Here is a 23500-nt window from a genome sequence, read left to right on the forward strand (position 1 = left end):
ATCAATAAGCCAATGGTTAGCCAAAATATGATTTTTTAGCTCGGTCTGTGTCTCCTAATAACCCACTCCCCGAGACCCAAAGTCCCTCTGGATTCTTTCTCATGTACTCTCTTTTTTGAGCTCTGGTGATAAGTTCAAGGCTGTAGGGAGAGACTCTAAGGGTGGAGGGTGGGGAATATCCAAATTCCTATATTCTGTAACTTTCAAGGAAAAGGCTGTTTAACAAGGCCTGGAAAGGGGGTTAGGAGGAATGAGAGAAAATGAATAGGACGGACAACCTCCTTTCATATGGCCGTATCAGTTGGACCACTGGACTACTTTAAAATCTCATTCTTTAACAGCTGATCTCTATATAGTACTTTAAGGTTTGGAAAGTGCTTTTCATATATTATCTCATATTATGTTTATAACAACCTTGTGAGGCAGGCAGCAGCAGCATGGTTTTATGGAAGGCAGAGAACCTGGGTTCAAGTTCAACCTTAGTGTGACCTTGAGCACAGTCATATCACCTCCTAGGTGAAGCCCCTTATAACTCTAGATCTGTGATTCCCTGATCCCATTTTATGGATGAGGAAACTGAGGTTTAGTGAGTTACTGATGGTCACTCACGTCTTCTTGACTCCAAGGCAAGCCTCATCTACTATAGTATCTGTGTTTTTTCTATTAAGGGTAGTCACCACTCTCTTTGCCAGTGCTCACTGTAATAATAATTACATCTCAATTTTCTATGGCATGTTACAATTTATAAAAACACCTTTCTCGCAACAATTCTCTAGGGTAGTTAGTACACAGATCATTCTCCTCTCCCCTTCTCAAATTTAACAAATGGTGAAACTGAGGCTCAGGGAGGTTCTCCCATGGTCACATAGCTAGTGAATGACAGAGCTGGGACTAAAGCCCATTCCTCCTGACTTCCTTGAGACTAGTGTTCTTTCCATACACCACTCTGTCTTTGGGAGCCCATGTAGATTACACCCATAATGAACCTGATTTAAAAAAATATTTATTTTTAACATTAACAATTTTTTTTGAGTTCCAAATTCTCACTCCTTCTTGCTCCTCCCCCAACCCACTGAGAAGGCAAGTAATGTGACATCAATCACACATGTGAAGTCATGTGTAATTCCATTTCCTGATAAGCCATGTTGCATAACAAAAAGAAACAAAGAAAACAAGAAAAGTATGCTTCAGACTTGTACTCAGAGTTCATGAGTTCTTTTTTCTTTCATGTGCTGACCCGATTTGTCGATGCATATACAACACACTACCTAGTATGATACATTGACATAATCTTACACATACAATTAATAAGACCCAGGTGGGGCCATGGGCTGACAGTCAATTTAGCACCATCCTATAGATGCCTGGTGGGGATTCAGGGATTCCTGCTTAGCTGTAGCCCTGCTATCTCCTGGGATGTGAGATCAGTGTGTGGGCACCATTCTGTTTCTATAGAAAGGAGAACCCTGAGCCATTCCCCACTCCCATCCCCCTAGACGACAGAAACCCAGTTCAAAGATTAAAGAATCAGAGTCATTAAGAACAGCATTATTGATTCTTTTCAAACAGCTTTTTCTAAAATATTGACTCCAAAGCACACAATTATGCTTATAGAGAAAATAGGGCAAAAAAGTGGAAAGTTGGGTTCTTCACTTTCTCTGTGACCTGTATCCCTTTCCTTTGGCAGTCTGGTAAAGCCAATGGACCTTTTCTCCAAATTATGGTTTTAAAGTCATAAAATAAAAATATGGAGGATGACAAAGGAGGCCTGTTACATTGCAATATTTTGTTCAGTTGTTTAAGAGGATCTATGAACTTGGATAGGAAATTTGGTTGCTTTTCTTGCTCAGTTATTTCAGTCATATCTGACTCTTTGTGACTCCATTTGGGGTCTTCTTGGCAAGGACATTGGAGTGGTTTGCCATTTCCTTCTCCAGCTCATTTTTCAGATGAGGAAACTGAGGCAAACAGGGTTAAGTGACCAGGGTCAAACAACTACTAGATTGAAGAGATGCTACTAACCCCTGCTGGGGTCTGAGGCTGGATTTGAAGTCTTTCTGGCTTCAGACCAGCACTCTATCCACTGCTCCACTATATTCAAATATAGTTATCAGTATATTAAAAAAAAAACAAGTTCACTGACTTTAGGTTAAGAACCTCTGCTCTATGGAGATATATCATAGTCTTGATTTAGAATCACAGAATTTTTTTACAAGGTGATTTTTTTTTTTTACAATCCCTAGGGAAGAGGCGTTAGGGATGCCCCCATTTTGCAGATGGGGAAACTGAAGCTACTGACCTACTCAAAGGCACACACACAGTTAGCCAGTACACAGCAGAGAATCAGTGCAGGATTTCCCTAACCAAGATGGTGGGGAGTCTGTGTTTTAAACAGGGGGAGGGGGCAATCCAGGAGATTCTTCCAGGGAAGTGACTCACCTCTGGTGGACTGTGGGAAGGGGAGATGATGGGATGAGGGTCCTCTTGGGCCTCTGCAGCACTGATTTCACGGGCAACGTCTGCTTAACAGCACTGATTAGCCGAATCATTTTGCGAAGCAGAGAGGAAAGTTTTCAGCTCACAGGACGGCCGGGGGATGCTCTTGGAAGGTCCGATGGGTCTTATATATACTCCTCAGATTGCTGCCTAGGGAGGCTCCACCCCGTGTTTATCAAGAGTAAGTGCTCTTCATTTTCTAAAACTGGACCAAAGGTCTCGCTGTACAGTAGCCAAATGAGGCCTCAATAGAAAACATTGTCTCTGACAGGCATCAAGGTGCTGGCCTTTGGAGTTTGTTGTTTCTCTGGGGGTGTGGAGGTGGGAGACAGAGGGAAGAGTTGTCTCCATCGTATTCTACAGTTACCCTGTGAGTTTACCCATCTCAGTGGGGCCTGAAGAATTCCCTTTCCTTCTTTCACAATACAGCCAAAGGGAAAAAAGACTCTGGAAATTGTAGGGCAGGAGAGACCTGAGGAAATAGTTGGGCAAGAGGGATTATTGTCCAATCTCCCTGGTTATCCAAAGTTTTAAAAATCCAAATGAATGAATCTCTAATAGGGAAATTGTGTGGTAAACAGGAGGTGGACTGTGTGGTAAATAGGAGGTGGGCGGGGAACTTTGTGGGCCATAGGTCACATCTTGTAGTCAAGGGAGGTGTTTATGCCTGGTGTGGATTCTTTGTTTTTCTTTGCTGCTGGATATATAGCTCTAGATAGAATAATGTGGCAGTAAACAAAGGTTTATTGTCTTCTCTTTAAAGTCTGTAAGCGAAATTTTGGGTAGGACTTGCCTTTCCTATTATATGTCATAAACTACTTTGTTTAATATCCAGTCAGGAGGAAATTCAACCCAACTTATAAACCTTGGCTTAGTACCTACTATATGCATGGTGCTGGGGATTGAGGGTGGGGAGGGAGTTCCAAAAGTAACTTATAGCCCAGTCTCTGTCTCCCTTGAGGTCTAGAGGTTTAGGGGTACTGGGACCCCAAAATCGCAATACACAGGTCCTGCCTGAATGAATTCAACCCATGCCTTCTTTCAGCCAAAGACAAGGTTTATTAAAGATCCACCCTATTGGCCAGACTCTTAAGGAATCCGAATATTTGTGAGCTATTGGCTAGATTATAAAAACCTGAGGTCTGGCTAGACTCTTAAAGAATCTGAGCACCTTAATGGAGACAAGATGAATCTTATATACAGAAAGATTGTAGGAGGGATCCAGGAGTGGCCAAGCAGTCTGGGGTGACTGGAGGAGGGGTCTAAGGAGGATCTGGGTGGGAATGGCCAGTAAACTGGGGTGAACACAATGCCAGGGATCTGGACTACAGGGCCAAGGGAGAATGAAGTCTAGATAGCATTAAGGGTGGGAAGTGTCCAGGGGCAATTGGGAGGTAACAGAACAGAATTGGGAGATTGAGTGTAGCCACAATGAAAGGCCAGTTGAGTGGATTACAGCTTCAGGCAAATGCTAAAGATTTGGGAAAAGTCCAGGGATTTTCTTTTTTGGGGTCCGGATTCCAAAGACATGGTCTTTTCCTTTTAGGGGTTCAGATCCCATCCCCATCATTCCCCCCTCAAACAAATGGGACCCAAAGTCTTTTGGGGTAAGGGGTGAAGGTCTTGGCTTCTGAAACTGCTTCCTGCTGGCAAGGGGCATAGAGCTGTCCCTGCCTCGAGGGAGTCCCAAAGAGGAGGTTGACTGGAACCGAGCACAGGCTGCATCCGGGGCATGGCGGGCGGACGTTGACTGGTACCTGCTGTTTGCTACCAACTGTAGGTGAACAGCCTGTAGTCTGGAAGACACAAATCTGACAGAAAAGACTGCAGGGTCCAGAGATATGGAGAAGTAAAAGTGTAAGAGCCCCATTAAAATCATTTACATTTGACCTGCAGGATTATCTGATCTCATTACTTTTTCCCAAGTTTAAGTAACACTTTTGCAGGTAGAAGTTTTCCATCCCTGGGTTCAATAATTACACAAATGAATTTGCTAAGAGATTGACTTTCCCTTCAATTATCACTGAAATTCTCCTCTCCAAACCAAACTGAAGATGTTTCTGATTTAATTTCAATTGTTTAGGGGAATGACTACACATTCAGGTCAAAACAGTAAGATCTCACACACTTGTATTGATCTTTTACTGACCCCTTGCTCATATTATAGAAATTAGCTATAAAAGGATAAAGCAGGAATAAGATTTAGGGCTCAAATATTTCAGGATAAAACATCCTTAACTCTGCTTGAATTCAGATAATTCACAGTTTTCCAACCGTGTAGTATCAAATCCACCTCATACCCAGACTCAGGAATAGCCAGGTGGTTAACATTCCTTTTCAAAGGAACATAATGGGGAAACTGAGCCAGGAGGATCCCATCTTAGACTGAGGCTAAAATTGTCCTCTCAACTTTCCCGTATGCTGACTCCCCACCAGTATCACATTCTCTCTTAGCTTGTGGTATTTCTCTCAGAGATGGTGGATTATTGATTATTGATGGATTATTATGATTCATCAGACAACTGAAAATAAAATCATTTTATCGCAAAGAGCAAGTTTCACTAATCACAGCTTAGGGAAAAACTTTTCCAGGATTTATATCTCAAATTTAAGTTTTCCTGGTGTAAAAAGTAGATTGTTTGAGATTATTTCTATATACTTGCAAATTCTCAGCAAGCCATAACCCAAACAAGCTTTTTGGCAAGTTTACACATTAAAACAATAACCAACAATAGCCAAATTGTTTTAGCAATAACCAAATTATGAAAAGTTGCTTGACATAACTGATACAAAAAGTTCATCAATTTGAAACTTGAAACAAACCCATTACCAATCAGGTGACTTCAATTTTGTTAAACGCATTTCCAAATTACTTTACACAGAAAATCAACATTTCATCATGAACGGTTAGAACTACAACTTTAAAAGAGCTTGCTTACCCAAGTTCGGAGGCTAGCTTCTTTACCTTGACCCATTCCCCTTCTCTCTCTCCCCACAGCTGCTGGGGGTTGAGGTCGGGGTGGAGGGTGAGCAGGATGTGCTGAGCTTGGGTGATACTTCCAGGCAAAGGTTGCCCCAGGGCCCAAGGCCATTGCCAGTGCAGCCCATGCTGTAGCTGCTGCCCTTCCCCCCTCCTTCCTTTTACCAGGTAGGGGGAAGGCAAATTCAAAAGTCTGGGGGGAAGGGTGAAACTCTCATCTCCTATGAGAGATACCCTCTTGACTAAAGGGAAGGGAGTGGGAAAAGGAAGTGACCAGGCTTGTAAGGAGGTGTTTCAAAACTCCTTAATGATCGATCACAAAACCTCCAGAATCTGCCAAGATGTTTTTAGCTGTTCTAACTTTTCCCTATAACCTCCATGAAGGAGGATTCAGGGATGTAGAGGGAAGGGAGTAAGTAAGCCTCAGGGAACCAAAAAGCACTTGCCGTTTTCCCAATTCCTAGTGCTGAGAGAATTGACAGAATTGGGCATATACTTCTGGATAGGGCTGCCCATCCTTGTACTGTATGCTGCAGAAGGTGTACCCAGGTCCATGGCCTTGAACCAAACCAGTGGACTGAGGGTCTGAGAGCATCAGGCCAAGTATGAGACAGCCTTGTAATTGTCTGCCTGAAAAGCACCTGCAAGCCTTCTTAAATGCTTGGAGAGCGACCCCAACTGCAGGGCAAGAAAGAGGGAGAGGCTTACATACTTTCCAGTCTTGGCTGGAGAAGAGCTTGAAGTTAGGCATGTAAATCACAACTTGTGGGTCCTGCCCAAATGAATATGATCCAAGTCTTCTTTCAGCCAAAGATAACGTTTATTAAAGACCTGCCATATTGGCCAGACTCTTAAGGAGTCTAAGCGTTTACCTCTAGACCTCCACATCTCTAAGGAGCTTCTAGTCTCCTAGAGCAAAGATTCTTAACTTGGTGTCCACCAACTCAAGGAGTCAATGGATAGATTTCAATTCATGGGGTTCATGAACTTGGATGGGAAAAATGTATTTTTATTTCAATACAATTATTGTCTTTTGTAATCCTATGTATTTTACTTTATTCATTGAAAAATATGATTTTCAGAATAGGCTTCACCAGACTGCCAAAGGGATCTATGACATAAAAAAGCTAGAGGATGAATATGAATATGAATGACTATAATACAAGATACAATAATAATGGTAAAGGAGAACCAGACATGCTACTCAGGAAAGTATGAAGTGAGAAAGAAGCCTTTCAACCAGGAGGTTGGAGTAGGGATGCCTCAGGGAAGGCTTTTTTGTTGTTCATTTGTTTCAGTCCCATTTGACTTGACCCTATTTGGGATTTTCTTGGCAAAGATACTAGGGTGGCTTACCATTTTTTTTCCTCCAACTTGTTTTGCAGATGAGGAAGCTGAGGCAAATGGGTTGAAGTGACTTGCCCAGAATTATATAGCCATTAAGCGTCCGAGGCTGGATTTGAACTCAGGAGGATGAGTCTTCCTAATTCCAGTTCAGACACTCTACTCACTGCCCCACTTAGTTACCCCAGGGAAGGCTTTTAAGGAAGGGGAAGTGTCTGAGTTAATGAGTGCATTCAGAGCATGCACTGAGCCAGGAGGCATCAGGGAACTAGTAGTACAATTCCCCTTAGTAATTTTATTTTTATTTAATTAACAAAAATCTGTCTTCTATCCCTCCCATCTTCCCAAACCATTGAAAAGGAAAGGAAAAAAAAACCCTTATAAACAAATCTGTATACTGAAAACAAATCCCCACATTGACCATGTTTCTTTCCCTCCCCCAATAGATCTCTGTGCTCTGTGAGTGCATCACCTCTCTGTTGGCAAGTGGGTAGCATATTTTACCATCAATCCTCCGGAATCATGGTTGATCAGACTTCCTAAGTCTTTCAAAGTTGCTTGCATCTGTAATTTTGCTGTTGTTGTATAAAATGTTCTCTTAGTTCTGGTCTCTTCCCTCTGTGTCAGTTCATGTAAATCTTCTCAGGTTTCTCTAAAACCATTCTCTCCATCATTTCTTACAGCGCATTAGCATCCTGTCCCATTCACTTACCATAACTTGTTTGGACATTCCCTAATTGATGGGCATCCTTTCAGTTTTAGTGGTATGGTTTGGCTGGAAAGAGCGCTGAATTTGGAATAAGAAGACCTGAGTTAGAATTTGGGCTCCAACACCTAGTTTTATGCGACTATGAGCAAGTCATTTAACCATTCTGTTTCTGCTACTTCCTCATTTTCAAAAAATTTGTATTTTGGTTAGAGGGGGGAAGGGAAGAAAAAGGATCAGTTTGTGATTTCATTAGCACTCAGAGGGCCTAATGAGGAAATTCCCTTTAGCAATGCAAAGAAGCATTAGCTTCGACACTTACAGGCTTAGAAAGTCACTTGGGACATTGAAAAGTTTATCAACTTGTTCGGAATCACACAGTTAGGATGTGTCAGAAGCAAGCCTTGAACCCAGGTTTTCCTGATCCCTAAGATATCCCTTGCAAAAATAAGTCCATTAGCGTAGTGTTGGTGGAGCTGTGAATTGGTCCAACCATTCTGGAAAGGAATTTTGAACTAACCCTGAGAAATTATTAAGCTGTTCATACTCTTTATCCCAGCGATATCACTTCTAGGATCCTACTCTCAAAGAGATCAAAGAAAGAAGAAAAGAAGTCATTTGTAAAATATGCGTGTGTATATGTATATATGTATATATACACACATGCACACACATATACTTAAGTATACACAAATACATTTATATATGTAAATATATATGAACATGTATGTGTATGTCTATCGATCTATCTATCTACTCTTTCTCTTTCTCTGTCTTTCTCTATCACTACTCTTTGTAGTGACAAAGACCTGAACACTAAGTGAGTGCTTATCGATTTGGGAAACGGATGAACAAATTATGGTACATGAGTATAATGTAATACCATCGTAGCATGAGAAATGATGAAAGGGATATTTTTAGAGAAATCTGAGGAGACTTCTGTGAACTGATGTAGAGTGAAGTGAGCAGAACCAGGAAAAAAAAGCTTATACAATAACAATATATTGTAAAGAAAAACAACTTTGAAAGACTTAGAAACTATAACCAATGCAATGACCAGTCATGATACCAGAGGGCCAATGAGAAGTACATTACTCTCCCTTCTCCAGATAGAGAGATGATGGACTTAGGGTGCAAAATGAGCCATAGTGTTTTTGGACATGATCAATGTGGGAATTTTTTTTTTGTTTGACTATGCATGTTTGTTGCACAGATTTTGTTTTTCTTTTTTCTTTTCAATAGGGGAGAGAGGTGGTGGGAAGAAAAAATAGTCTTTTGCTAACTGAAAAAAATTAAATTAAAAAATCAATTTCTCCCTTCTTCTGCTCTCTCCTGCTCCTATAGCCACAGAAGCCACCTGCCCATTCCTTTGGGAAATCTCCTATCTTAATAGGTTACCTGACCATGCCATTTTAGACTGTGAGCCCAAGTTTGTCTTCTGTTTTGGGGGTTTTGGGGGTTGCCTTTTTTACTATCCTAAACATCAAAGTGTACTTCTCCATCACATCTCACTCCTGAGCTAATAGGTACATAGAAGATATCAGAATGTAGTACTGCTGTTTGTAGTGAAAGAATAAACACTGCTCAGACAGATGGTGTAACATTAACAGCCAACAGAAAGAAATTGGAACTCTTATTTTCTATCAAAGATTTGATCTTCAGACTTAAAAGTGTAGGCCAAACACGGTTAGGAGGAAATTAAAATCAGAGATTCGTAAGGAGATAATAAGAATCACCCTGCTACTTTAAATGAGCTTAAGACTCATGAGACCTATACACATTATATATTAAGGTATGAAAGAACATCTTGCAGTTATGAAGCAGTACTTTAATCAATCGATTAGTAAGATTGACTGTGTGCCAGGTACCATACTAATCTCTGAGGATGTAAAGCAAAAACAAAAACAGACCCTACCCTCAAAGAGCTTACATTCTAATAGAGGAGACAACATGTAAATAAATGGGTACATATATATATATATATATATATACATTGTAGATAGAAGGTATTGTTGTTGTTTGTCCTTCATTCTTGAGGGGGAACATGACGTCAGGAAGGTGACGCCATGACTTGCACGAGAATTGGATTTCAGTGAGGGAGGCCTGTGCAAAATCACCAGCTTCACTTTCACCTCCAGGACCATTTGGGTACAGTGGCAGGATATAGATGAGGACAACTGGAGATGGCCCTGGATGGAGTGGGAGACTTTGACCTTTTTAAGCTAAGGTCTTTAACAGGTGCAGAAGGGAAGGTAGTAGCAGATAGGGGAGGAAGAAGGAGAGAGACCAGGAAAAACTTCATGCATAAGGTGGGGTTTAATCTGAGTCTTGGATGCATTTAGGGGATCCAAACAGGAAGAAGTGAGGAGGGAGAGCATTCCAGGCATGGGCGTTGCCACTGGAAAGGCACAAATACTGAGATGAAGAATTGCCTATGAGAAATAGGAAATAGATCAATAGGGCTGGATGGTAGAGTGCATTGAGGGGAACAGTCTAAGAAGACTACAAAGATAGGAAGATGCCAGGATTTTCAATGCCATAAAGAGATAATTTTGATCCTAGAGGGAATACTTCAGATGTCATGTATTAAACCAAGGAGTTTATTTAAGCAATTCATTGCACATTTCCACACAGAAATGTCATGTTTCCATGCCCTTTCAGATAAGTTAAGGGTCACTTCTCCATTCACTCTTGCTCCTCTGCACCAAATGTTGATCCAAATGAGCAGACCATCCTATAACCCACCCCAAATTCTTTCAAAGCTGCTTCTGGGCTCGAAACGACCACTGGATGCTTTCAGAGCACTTGCGGTAGAGGACTGGGTGTGTCTGTATAAGAATGTGCCTTTGGTAAGAGCCACCCTCCCTGAAACTAGCAGGTGGGCCTTTGGACCCTTTCTGGTTTCACAGGTAGCAAGTCTGGTGGCTTTCCAATGGGACCTCCTGACATCAATAAACATTCACTTAGTATTTCATTGATTTTTACCCCCAAAGGCCAGGAAAGAAAAAGAAGAATAGAAAAAATCCCCAACATAACAAATCCATACATTGAAAAAGTCTGAAAATAAATGCAATGTGCAATTCTCGTGAATCTCCGACTTCCAAACAGAGGTAGAGTGGGAATATCTTCTATCTTTTCTTTCAAGCCATACTTGTTCTTTATAATTTTGTAACATTTACTTTGATTGTGTGTGTGTGTGTGTGTGTGTGTGTGTGTGAATTCTTTCTATTTACATGGTGGTAGTCATTGCATATGTTGTTTTGCTGGTTTACTTTACTCTGCATCAGCTCATGCAGATCTTTGTTTGCTTTTCTCGATTTAAGCTATTGAAGCTCTTATAGAGCAGTAAGGCTCCATTATATTCATGTCTTGTTATTTGGTCATTTCAGTCATATCTGACTCTTTGTGATCCCTTTTGGGGTTTTCTTGGCAAAGATATGGGAGTGGTTTACCATTTCCTTCTCTAACTCATTTTACAGATGAGGAAACTGAGATAAACAGGGTTAAGTGACTTGCCCAGGGTCACATAGCTAATAAATGTCTAAGGCTGGATTTGAACTCTGAAAGATGAGTCTTCCTGACTTCATGCTCTATCCACTGCGCCACCTAGTTGCTCACAATTCATTTAGTCATTCCCCAGTTAATGAACATCTACTTTGTTTCCAATTCATGCTATTGTCCTATAAACAAGAAGTGCTCCTATAAACATTTTGTTGTATTTATGGGAACTTTGTTTTTATTTTTATTTTTATTTTTTTTTTGTTGGCTAGGCAATGGGGTTAAGTGACTTGCCCAGGGTCACACAACTAGTGAGTGTTATGTGTCTGAGGCCAGATTTGAACTCAGGTCCTCCTGAATCTAGGGCTGGTGCTCTATCCATTGTACCACCTAGCTGCTCTGAAACTTTGTTTTTAATCAATAGCTCTTATCCTTTTTTTTTTTCATAAGTTCATTCTGGGCTTTAGCTTCAGGCTGTGCATATTCATCCTTAGTCATATGGCCCTTCACCCATCTCTTGTATATGACGTTAGAATATAAACATATCTGAGAGCTTCCTATGCAGCTGCATTTTTTTCTATTGCTAGCATTTCTTTTTCTTCCTCATCTGGATCAATCCTAATTCTACTGCCAAAATTTCATTTTTGAGAACCTCCAGTTTGTCTTTAGACATCTTCGCTTTTGGAGTGCCTCATTGTGGGATTATCTTTCGTTCGGATTGTTGAAAAGCTGCTTTTCTAAAGTCTGTGGTGAATGTCTGACCAGGAACCAGAACTTCATTCTAAGATGAAAAGATCCCTTTCTCTAAGGTTTCTTATAACGTCCATTTCACCAGTTCTTTCTAGATTCAACATTTAATTATTTGTTTTCATTCTCCAATTTTTTTTTCTTTCCCAAGAGTATTTACTTTTTAACAAAGTTTCCAACCTTTAAGATAAAGGAATAAAGCTAGTGGCAAAATTTTGGGTATGGGAAAGGGTTGGGGTAGGGCTACAAGGAAAGGGATAGACATTTCTTTGGGTAAGGCCAGGCCTAGGGGCAAATCTTCACTTCTGCAGAGGTGAGCTCTCTTTATTTATCTGTGAACTGGCTGTGCTCCTGTGGGTGGAGAGGTCTAACATGATATATTGCTGTCTTGATGTCAGGCCAAAGCTTCTCTTGGCAGTTCGTGTTTTTGTGATTTTCTCATGAGATATGCAAAACTTCAATTCCAAAGAGCTCAGAATTTTCAGGGAGGAAGGACTGGAAAGTGTATCCCTTTCTCCTCCTCTCCCCAACCCCAAGCTCCATAGATCATTTTCTAGCTAGGTGAGAGGTTTCAGAGCAAACTAGGGGAAAGGCAAACAGTCGTCCTGCAAGTTTCACGAAAAAAACAAACTGTTCTGGTTTCCTGATGTTTCTCGAGCTACACCTTATCAGCAATTACTCTAAGGCTTTTATTTGAACTTGAAATGAACTGGCAAACCAACTGGGTAGAAATATGAGGTAATAAAATTCCTTTGCATAGTGTGTTCTTGCCAACATGGAACATATACTGTTGACCATGATCCATATCTATTTGTGAGCCATCAATTTATCAACAAGTACTTATTATGCACCTACTATGTACTAGACATTTTGCAAGAGATAACAAATGCAAAAGTGGAACATTTCTTACCCTCAAGGAGCTTACCTTCTATAGGGGAGACAACATGGAAATGTCACGATCACTTTTCAGGAGTTCACTGACTTGGTTCCATTGTTATAGGAATTGTTTTTCATTAAATCCTGTCCAGCATTAGAAATATAAAGAAAAACTTCTTGGGGCAGCTAGGTGGCACAGTGGATGAAGCTCCAGCCTTGGAGTCAGGAGGACCTGAGTTCAAATCTGGCCTCAGACACTTGACACTTACTAGCTGTGTGACCTTGGGCAAGTCACTTAACCCCAATTGCCTCGCCAAAAAAACTTCTCAAAGCCATTTTTTGTGTAGCACCCTCTAGGATAGAATATCACATTTAGAGTCATGAAGACCAGAGCTTTAATCCTGCCTCACCAGATGGGTGACCCTGGCCAAGTCACTTAGCTTCTGTTTGCCTCAGTTTCCTCATCTGTAAAATGGGGATATCAGTAGCACCTACCTCACAGGGTGGTTGGGAGGGATCAAATGAGAAAATGAGCTTAACTATCATATAAATGCTAATGTTGTTGTTGATAATATTTGACAACTGTTATCTAGAGAGAGATCATCCTAGAAAAAAGAGAATTCTGATTTGAAAAGGAAGAGAAAACCCATCGCATTGTTTGACAGGTATTTTGCTTAAATCTGCCCATCCTGGGGAAGATGAATTGTTTGTAAGTTTAAAAGCTTCACCGAAGCATGAAAGAATTTGGGGAAGGGGAGGGGAGAGCGAAGAAAGGGACTGTGGGATGATGGACAAATAAATGGGCCCAAACCTAAAGGAACTTGAAGGCACTGTGGCTTCTCCTCAAGATGCTGGAACTTGGGGATTAATTCAGCTAATTTAAGCAAATGGGATAGAGGTTTAGGCATCAGGGATGGAACCCCAGAAGGAGACTGGGTATGAGTGAAGCTTCTCCTGATCTCCTCAGTTCCTCCTTTTAACAAATTGCCTTTGACTTATTTTGTGTATATTTATTTTGTGTATGCTTCTATTTATACCCATTGTCTTCTTCTTGAGGCCAAGGACTATTTCATTTATATTTTGATATATTTCATAACTAGCATGAAGCCTGGCTTATCATAGTTGCTTACTATACGCTGGTTGACTGACTGAGAGGAGAAGGAAGGAGCACCTAGAGTAGAACAAGTCTACAACTTATCAAAGGATGAGGCACTCCATCTGGCTTAGGGGTAACCGGGTGTCTCTCATTGGGTAGTAAATAATAAGAAATCATAACATTTCCAATTGCTGTTGTTAAGTCTTTTTTTCTTTTCTTTTCTTTTTTTTTTGGTGAGGCAATTGGGGTTAAGTGACTTGCCCAGGGTCACACAGCTAGTAAGTGGCAAGTGTCTGGTCTAAGATCGGATTTGAACTCAGGTCCTCCTGACTCCAGGGCCAGTGCTCTATGTGTTGCGCCATCTACCTGTTCAGTGTTGTCTGACTCTTTGTGACCCTTTTGTGGGGGATTTCTTGGCAAAGACACTGGAGTTGTTTGCCATTTCCTTTTCCAGTGGATTAAGGCAAACAGAGGTTAAATGACTTGCCCAGGGCCACACAATTAATGAGTATCTGAGGCCAGATTCGAACTGAGCTCTTCCTGACTCTAAGCCAACTTCTATCTACTGAGTCACATAACTGCCTCCTAGGCTAACACAGGTTAAGTGACTTGTCCAGGGTCACACAGCTGCTAGTATGTATCTGAGGCTGGATCTGAACTCAGGTCTTCCTGACTCCAGGGCCAGTGCTCTATTCACTGATTCATGTAGCTACCTAGATATCTTAAAGATTGTCTAGTTGAACCTGCTCATTTTATAAATGAGGAACCTGTTGGCCTTTAAGATTGTGCTAAGGTCATATAAGGAGTATGTGGCAATGCCAGGATTCAAGCCAACATCTCCTACTCTTTTTAACCTATGGCTTTAGACAGGCTCCCCGGGGTTGTGGCACCCATAATGTTAAGGCACCAAACCTTTTTTCCTGGTCCTGAAGGAAGCATGTGCTTGTTAGCAGACAGGGTCTCCTGGGGGAACACCCACGCTCCCTGGCTTACCCTTGGGATTACCCTTATTACAAAGAGAGGAAGAATTGACTATGTATCCAACTTCAAGAAACCAACAGCAAGAAATAACAACTAACCTCAACACCAGGGTTGCAGGTTAGGGGAGAAGATAGACTAATACAAATAAGTAGGCACAAGAACTCAAAAAGCACAGCAGTCTGGAGTTACTTAGGACAACTGCTCATAGCCCTAACCATCTCCATAGACCCTGAGGACATGACTGTGTTACAGACCAGTACAATATACAATAAAATAAATGTTGTTCATAATTATGACCTAAATATTTGGTAAAAGAAATAAAAATACAATTAAAAAGTAAAAAAAAAATAAAAACCACCACTGGAGATCTTCAAGCAAAGGCTGTAGGTTGGATTCTTTGTCTAGGATGGTTAAAACTACGTGGCTGCAGAAATTCCTTAACACTTAAAAACATTTCATCTAGTGGACTCATCATAGAATCACAGAATTTACAAGTTGGAAGGAACTTCAATAGTTGTCTAGGCTAATCTAAAAAGATGCTGACTAGCTAGGGGAGACCCTGGGGGAGTTACTTAACCTCTGTCTTCTTATCTCTAAAATGGGGATAATAATAGCACTTCCCTCCTTCCCTCCACCCCCAGCATTGTTATAAGAATAAAATGAGGTAATATTTGTAAAGTACTTTGCAAACCTTAAAATGCTATATAAATATTTGCTGTTATTATTAGGCCCTATATAATCAAGGAATTTTAAATCTGGAAGACAAATTAGATGTTATACCTTGTCATCCTTCATTCGGAGTCTCTGGCACTGTTGAGGTAGACACTGACCCACTTTGTTGGTAGATTTGTCCTAGGAACACTATACCTTAACTTACCTCTGTATGGGCAGCTCTGTGGTGCAGCGGATAGAGTAATTGGCCTGGAGTTAAGAAGACTCATCTTCCTGGGTTCTAATCTGGCCTCAGACACTTATTAGCTGTGTGACCCTGGGCAAGTCACTTCTCCTTGTTTGCCTCAGAATTTTGAGCCAGAAGACCTGGATTTGGAATTCTAGCTCTGCTATTTATTCACCATGGAACCTTGGCAGGTCCTATCAACCTGTCTGAGCCTCAGTTTTCTCAATCTCTAAAATGAGGGAGTTAGACCTGATTATTAGTTTCTCCATCTGTAAAATGAAGGTTTGGACTGAACGACCTTCGAAGTTACTTCCAGTTCCAGCTCTATGATCCTATCATCTCTAAGGTCTGTTCTATCTCTAATTATGTAATGAAAAGTCAACTAATCTGCTCCTGTGGGCCGCCCCCTTTGTGAGTAGTCTCCTATCTAGCCTTGAGAGGAGACCTGTAAGTGATAGAAATTCTCTAGAATCTGAAGGATGCCATTGGACTCTTGGATGGCTCTAGGAGGTAGGAAGCAGAAATCTGCCTCCCTATAATTTTTACCCACTGCTCCTTGTTGTGCTCTGGAAAGACCAAGCAGGAAAAGTCGGGTCCTTCTTCCACGTGAAAGTCCTTCAAATAGAGACATAGAATATTGGACCTGGATTATTGTTTGTTCTTTGTTTTTGAAGAGGACCAAAAATATCACGGGTGATGTCTTGACTTGCGTGAATTGAATTTAAGTGAAGCAGAGTTGCACAAAGTCAGCCTCACTCTCTCTTCCAAGGTCATCAAAGTCCAGTGGCAGAATGAAAGTCAAGATGACAGGCAATGGCCTGGGTAGCAGTGGAGGACCTTGGAGTCTTTGATGGACCAAGCTCTAAGTCCTCCACAGTGTTTGCTTCAGCCACCTTCATGGCCACTGTAACAAATTGTTCCCAGGACCTGGAATAGAAATATTTGTTCTATCTAAAATTTTCTATTTTAGGGGGTGCAATGGATAGATCACTGGTGCTGGAGTCAATCAATAAAAAATGTTTATTAAGAGCCTATTATGTGCCAGGCACTGTGCTAAATGTTGATACAAAAAAGAAGCAAAAGACAGTTCCTGTCCTCAAGGAGCTTACAATCTAATTCCAGGAAGACTGGAGTTGAAATCTGGCCTCAGACACTAGATATATGCCTCTGGACAAAGACACTTAACCTCTTTTCTGAACTGTAAAGTGGGGATAATAACCCCACTTACTTTGCAAGGTTGTTGTAAAGATCAAATGAGATAATATTTGTAAAGTGCTTAGCCAGTAAGCAGTAGCTCCTTCATAAATGTTTATTCCCTTCTCCTATTCTCTAGGCCAGTGCTTCTTAAACTTTTTCCTCTCATGACCCCTTTTCACCCAAGAAATTTTTACATGACCCTGGGTATATATAAGTATATAAAATATATAATATAATGGTAAATATGTAAATAATAACACAATAAAATATAAACATATACAAATCAAACATTCACTGATAATAAATCATAAAGAAAGTTATTTAAAGACAATTCTTTGGTATACATATAATTTTACCACTTATTAAAGATGAAAGCAAATTTGTGTACTAATGAGATGGATGTGCTTGTTTTTTTTACATAAAGAATTAAATCTTGGTATAATATTTGATACTGCAGGGCATAGGGCATCTTCAACATATTTCAGAGTTGATTGGTATTTTGATTTTATAATCGTCATTGCTAAGAATGTCGCTTCGCATAAATACATAGTATAAAATTGCAGAAATATGTCTAGGGCCATTTCAGAAGTTGTTGGAAATTCTGTCCTAATCCCAAGCCAAAATTCATTTAACTATTTTTTTTTAGCAAACTCGAGTTTTAAATCTGTGTCACTTGATAACTTGGCAAATTCTTCTTAAACTTTTATTGGTAAATGACTGACGCTTTTGATTTCAATTGAGTATGGTTTATGAACCCAATTGAGTTTTTAGAATCAAAATTTGAAGGGAAGTATTTCTGAAACTGTGTCTCCAGGCACTTCAGATGATCAATTATAACTCTTACAATTAAATCTTCGGGAAGGTTATTTTCAATTATAAAATCATCAGTAGTTATAAACATTTCTGAAGAACCATTTTCCACCCTATTCTTCTCATATGTTGACTTTTTTAGTAAAACTTTCAATTTTATCTTCTAATATAAATATGTTACAATTTTTTTTCCCTTGAAGTGACATGTTTAAATCATGGAGTTTTTTGAAAATATCCAACAAATAACACAGTTTTGAAAGCCATAAGTCATTACGAAAAAAATTAACAGAATTGGATTTCTGCTCAGTCAAAAATATAACAACTTCATCTTTCAATTTCAACAATCTGTTTAAATTTCTCTCTCTTGACAGCCACATGATTTGACATATTTTCTTTTTCTTGTCAATTTAGGTGTACTACAACCTGGTAGCAAAGACTGCCGCATTGTCATCACTGTTTTTTTTATCTCTTCTGTCTAAATTTAGCCCTCATCCATAACTGAAAAATACTTTTGTCCTAAAATATAAATAAATATTGCTAATAATTTCTTAAATAAACACCAGCTTTAGTTTATGAAATTACATTTGCTTTTTCTTAATTTAAAAAATTGACGTTCACACTTACACACACATACAGTGGTGATAGTGGAGATATATTATTAAAGGGCTTTTGTCTTGCTACAATTAAACACTTATGTTTCTGTAAAAAAGAAAAAAGGAGATATAGCAATTTTAAAAATCAAACATTCTAACACAATACAATCCAAAGATATACTAATTTGATACATGTTGAGGAGTGGTGGTAGGAAAATATTAAAATTCTTTATTTTCTGTAATTAAACTATTAGGTTTCTGTAAGAGTAGAAAACTTTATATGGACAGTAAAAACACCGCAATTCGTAGCATGCAATAGAGTCTCGAATCTGAGCCGAGGTCTTTCTGGAAGCGTTCGTTGTTTGTTGTGTGGTATGACGGCATGCATACTGCAAAGTGTGCCTGCTGTGTGTTCAGAACCAAGGCTGCAGTGAAGTCACTCGAAGCAGCATGGGTGAGTGTTGCCAGAAACACCTTGAATTGATTTTTGGTCATTGTGCAACCTTTTACTGTTGCCAGATTTTTCCCAACCCCCACATTCAGTTACCTGATGCGCCGCTCTAAGTTGTAAGGACTCCAAAGTCCTGTGCAAGGAAAATGGAAGCCATTGTGGGTTCACAGGATTTAGAGCTAAAAGGACCTTCAAGATGAGCTACTCTGGCGCCTACATTTCAGACTAGGAAACTGATGCCTGGAATGGTGTGGGAAGGGGAAAGAGTACTGGATGTGGAGCGAGATTCAATGTGGGTTCAAATCTTCTCTTGCTTTCAACAACTCATTGGATAGGTATTTATCAAGCACTATGCACTTCGCGCTTTGCTGAAAAGTAAAACAATCCATTCTCTCCTTAAGGCCGGAGAAACACCACCTTTCCAGGGAGGAAATACAAACTGGAATATATAGTAATTTCATGGCAGAGAATATTGGCAGCTTGGGATCTGGTTGGGATCAAGATGGCATTTGTCTACATGGCAGAACCTGAGTGGAACCTTGAAGGGAGCCAGGGATTCCTTGAAAAGTGGAGGGAGTGTAAATCATACGCAATAAATCTGGGAAGGTAGGCCAGAGATTGATTGTGAAAAGCTTTAAAAGTTCAACAAGGGCATTGATATTTTATCCCAGAGGAAAGAGGGATCCTCTGAAGCTTCTTGAACAGAGACGGCGCATGGTCAGACCTGTGCTTTAGGAATAGCAATCTGGCAACTGGGGGGAGGATGGATTAGAAAGGGTGGAGACTGAATGTAGGTTAAGAGGCTTTTGCCGTAGAACAGGCAAGAGGCGATGCTGGCATGAGCCAGGGTGGTTGGTGGTTGTGTGAGTAGAGAGAAAGGGGCAGATATGAGATGCACGGTGCAATCAGAAAAAAGATTTAGCACCTGATTGACTATGAGGAATGAGAGAGAGGGAACAGTGGAAGACAAATTAATCAGCAGGGGCCTGTTAGGTGCCAAGCACTGAGCTAGATGCTGGGGATACAAGGACAAAACAATGTAGAAGCCTGTATTCTCAAGGACCTCATATTCTACTGGATGATTTGGAGGTTACAAAAATGGGTGACTGAAAGAATAGTTCTATCTTCAAAAGAATTAGGGAAGTTGGAAAGAAGTGTAGGGTTTGAGGGAGAAAGATAGTCTTGTTTTGGACATGATTTTTTAAATGCCCAAGGGACAGCCATGTGGTAATGTTTAATAGGGCGTTTGTGACGTAGAGCTGAGTCTCAGGAGAGAGACTAGAAGTGGACATACAAATTCGGTTGTTGACTGTGTAGGGATAGGAACTGATGAGATCACCAAGAGATGCGTATAGAGAGGGGGACAAGGGGACAAGGGGACAAGGGGACAAGGAACAGGTTCAGGATCAACCATGGAGTATATCCACACGTAGAGGCTGTGACAAAGACAATGACCCGGCGAAGGAGGCTGAGAAGAATCAGCCAGACAGATAGGAGGACAGACAAGAGAGAGCAGGGTCGCAAAAATCCAGGGAGAAAGGAAATCTGGGAGGAGTGGTTAGTTAAAAGAATTAAATGATGAGAGAGCTCAAGAAGGATGAAGATTGAAAAAATGTCATCAGATTTGACAATTAAGAGACCATAGGGAACATTGGAGAGAGAGTGATTTCAGTCAAAACCAGGACAAGGAAAGTCGTGACCCTCTTTGGGATTTTCTTGGCAGGGACACTTGGAGAGGTTTGCCATTTCCTTCTCTGGCTCATTTTACAGATGAGGAGACTGAGGCAAACAGGGTGAAGTGACTTGCCTAGGGTCACACTGCTATTAAGTACCTGAGGCCAAATTTTGAGCTCAGGTGCTCCTGAATCCAGGGCCGGTGCTCTATCCACTGCACCACCCAGCTGTCCTACCTGACATCAGTTATTTGCCTCTTTGTACCTGCCATCGTTCCTCTTGAGGCTTAATAAGCGGCAACTTCAGGGGCGCTGCGGGGCCAGTGAAGAAGCCGATGAAAAGGTTTCTAATTCTGACAATAAAGTACAGATGCTGCCACAGAAGGGTGTAGAGGGGAGTCTAGGGAAAGGAATGGGAAATGAGCAGGGCAGATAAGTTCCAAGGCTGGAGTAGGGAGGATGCCACCCTCTTTTATTTTCCTAGATATGAAGCCTCACAGTCACTGGTTTCTCCTTCCTGATAGTAAAGTGAAGGCTTCTCCGGTACCCAATCAGTCCTTTATTCTGCCTGAAGCTGATTAGCTATAACTTCTCTCTCTGCTGAGGTAGGTGTTTTCAGATTTAGTCTTGGCACTCATAGACATAGCTGATTGTTTTTAAGACAGAAAATTCCACATTGAAATAAGAACCTTATTGAGGATAGAAGTTTCACACAATATGGACACAGTTTAAATATTCTGGAGGGCTACACTAAAAGGTATATTTTAAAAAATATTTTATTAATTTATTTTGATTTATCAACAATCACTTTTATAAGCTTTTGAGTTTAAAATTTTTCTCCCCTTCCTTCTCCCCCTCCCTTCCCAAGACAGCATGCAATCTGATATAAGCTTTACATATACATTCCTATTAAGCACATTTTCACATTAGTCATGTTGTAAGGAAGAATTAGAACCAACAGGAGAAACCACATGAAAGAGGAAACAAAACAAAACAGAAAAAAAATGGCAAATAGTATACTTTGATCAGCATTCAAACTCCGTAGTTACTTCTCTGGATGTGGATAGCATTTTCCATCATAAGACTTTTGGAGATGTCTTAGATGCTTGTATTGCTGAGAAGGGCTAAGTCTATCAATATTAGTCATCGCACAACGTGGCTGTTACTGTGTACAATGTTCTCCTAGTTCTGCTCATGTCACTCAGCATCAGTCCATATAAGTTTTTCCAGGTTCTTCTGAAGTCCACCTGCTCATCATTTCTTATAGCACAGTAGTATTCCATTACATTCATATACCACAACTTGTTCAGCCATTCCCCAGTTTATGGGCATGCCCTCAATTTCCAAATCTTGGCCACCACAAAAAGAGCTGCTATAAATATTAAAAGGTGTATTTTTTTTATCTTGGTGGAGAGACAGTAAGATGCAATTATACCAAGAACGAGCCAGACAAGACTTGATGGTTTGACTGTGAAATCTAAATTTAAAGGTCCCAGCTGTGCCATCTTGAATCCAGAAGTTGTAGCTATGAGAGAAAGATTCTGATACAATATTTTGACCATTTTCCTCTGCAGAGATATGTTTTCCTGAGTTTTAGGCAGCATTTGGTACCATTTCATTTTTATGGGATTAGAGAGCTTTAATTCTGTGTAATCCTCCACATTCTTCAGTAAGTGTTTTAGCTTCATTTAGTTTTTTCTTTTTATTTTTTTAAAACTCATTTCAATTTCATTAATCATAATAAAGCTTTAAAAATTGTCATGTTAGTAACCAGGAAGTTGTTTAGTTTTACCAAAAGGCAAATGCAGCACATACTTTTGATATGTTAAATCAAAACAGTTTTAAATTCCACACCTGACATTTTTCAGATCAATGACTGAAAGTCATCATTGGCTAAAAGTCACTGTTTAATCAACCAATTCCATTCCCTAAAACAAGCTAACGATTACTTGCAGTGCATGAAGCTTTAGCAGCAGTTTATACTTACCTCTCAACAGATTCATTCCAACAAAGTTGTCGATGAAGTAAACCTCTAAGGAAAATTTCATTCCTCTCTTGAGACCACCATTGATTTAACATTTTCAATTTGAAGGTGGGGAAAAATTCCTCACTGACTGAATTCTTTTAATGGCCAAGTTTAAAAGCTGCCTGCATGTCCCTGAGCCTCTCTAATGCCTGCAGCTCTAATTCCCTTAAACGAGAGTGTGGCAAAGGGAAAGATTCTATGCCCCTCCTCTAACCTGGTATCAGGTGGTGTTATAAAACACTGATTTAAGATTGCTTCTCTTCTGAGCTATACTAGAGAAGACCTATTTCCGAGCCCATACTCAAGGTCTCCAGGGCCATGAAAAGCTCTCAGTAACTGAGGAACTCTTTCAAAGGCCCTGCTCACACCCTGCCCCCCTACTCCCCTTATGTTCCAAGGGAGCTTGAGAGTGGGTGCAGGGTTGAGGGGGGAAGAGGTCAGGAACCAAAGAGTCCCAACTAAAGCATTTCTTTCTCTTCCATCATTCAATCTATACCAAACTCAGTCTGGATCATTCACCTCAAATGGCCTTGTTGCCAGAAGAGGTTTGGAGATGCTGTTGAAATGGCAGGTTTTTAGAGAAGTAAATGGCAGCTTCCTTTAAGGTTAACCTTTACACTTTTGTATTCACATTTTTTTTTAACAGGAATCCCTTTATAACTAAAGTAGAAATCCAGTAAAGACAACTTGTAAGTTGAACCTAAGTCACCTTTAGTAGTGTTGAAATTTGACAGTGACAGCTTAGACCACTCAGAAAAGCCAGTAAGAGGAGACCAATTTTGCCTTTTTAGAAGCGTTTCAAGAGTCAGAAGTTTGCCCATCCTACCTTGGACTGGCTGTTTAGGGGGCATCTGAGCTTGTTGGCACCTTTAAACTCTTTGTTAGGCATGATCATCGATGGGAGATGATGTCAACATGGTATTTTCCAAGATAGGCACCCATCCCACTATTCCCAACTCCTCCAAAAGGCAAAGAGCTGAGAGTGAAATGCATGATGACATCATTGCTGTGAGGTAAACCTACTCCTGGAGGTTTTCTCTATCATTTTTTTTAGTAATTGTTTCTTTTCTTTTCTTTTCTTTTCTTTTCTTTTCTTTTCTTTTCTTTTCTTTTCTTTTCTTTTCTTTT

At 40.3% G+C, this 23500-nt stretch overlaps 1 protein-coding gene and 1 pseudogene across 1 annotated transcript in view; both read right to left on the bottom strand.

Annotated features, from left to right (window-relative positions):
* The window catches only part of HMGCS2 (3-hydroxy-3-methylglutaryl-CoA synthase 2), a 26236-nt gene extending 22996 nt beyond the window's left edge, over positions 1 to 3240 (bottom strand). Inside the window, exon 1 of the mRNA XM_027866684.1 lies at positions 2440 to 3240. Within this exon, the coding sequence (XP_027722485.1) occupies positions 2440 to 2549 (110 nt within the window). The 5' untranslated portion in view covers positions 2550 to 3240. The remainder of the gene's footprint in view (positions 1 to 2439) is intronic.
* A 16768-nt stretch (positions 3241 to 20008) lies between these two features.
* Positions 20009 to 23500, bottom strand: part of LOC114046404 — a 4815-nt pseudogene continuing 1323 nt past the window's right edge.

This window comes from Vombatus ursinus, unplaced genomic scaffold (assembly GCF_900497805.2).
Source record: "Vombatus ursinus unplaced genomic scaffold, bare-nosed wombat genome assembly UNPS02014782.1, whole genome shotgun sequence".
NCBI classification, from domain to species: Eukaryota; Metazoa; Chordata; class Mammalia; order Diprotodontia; family Vombatidae; genus Vombatus; species Vombatus ursinus.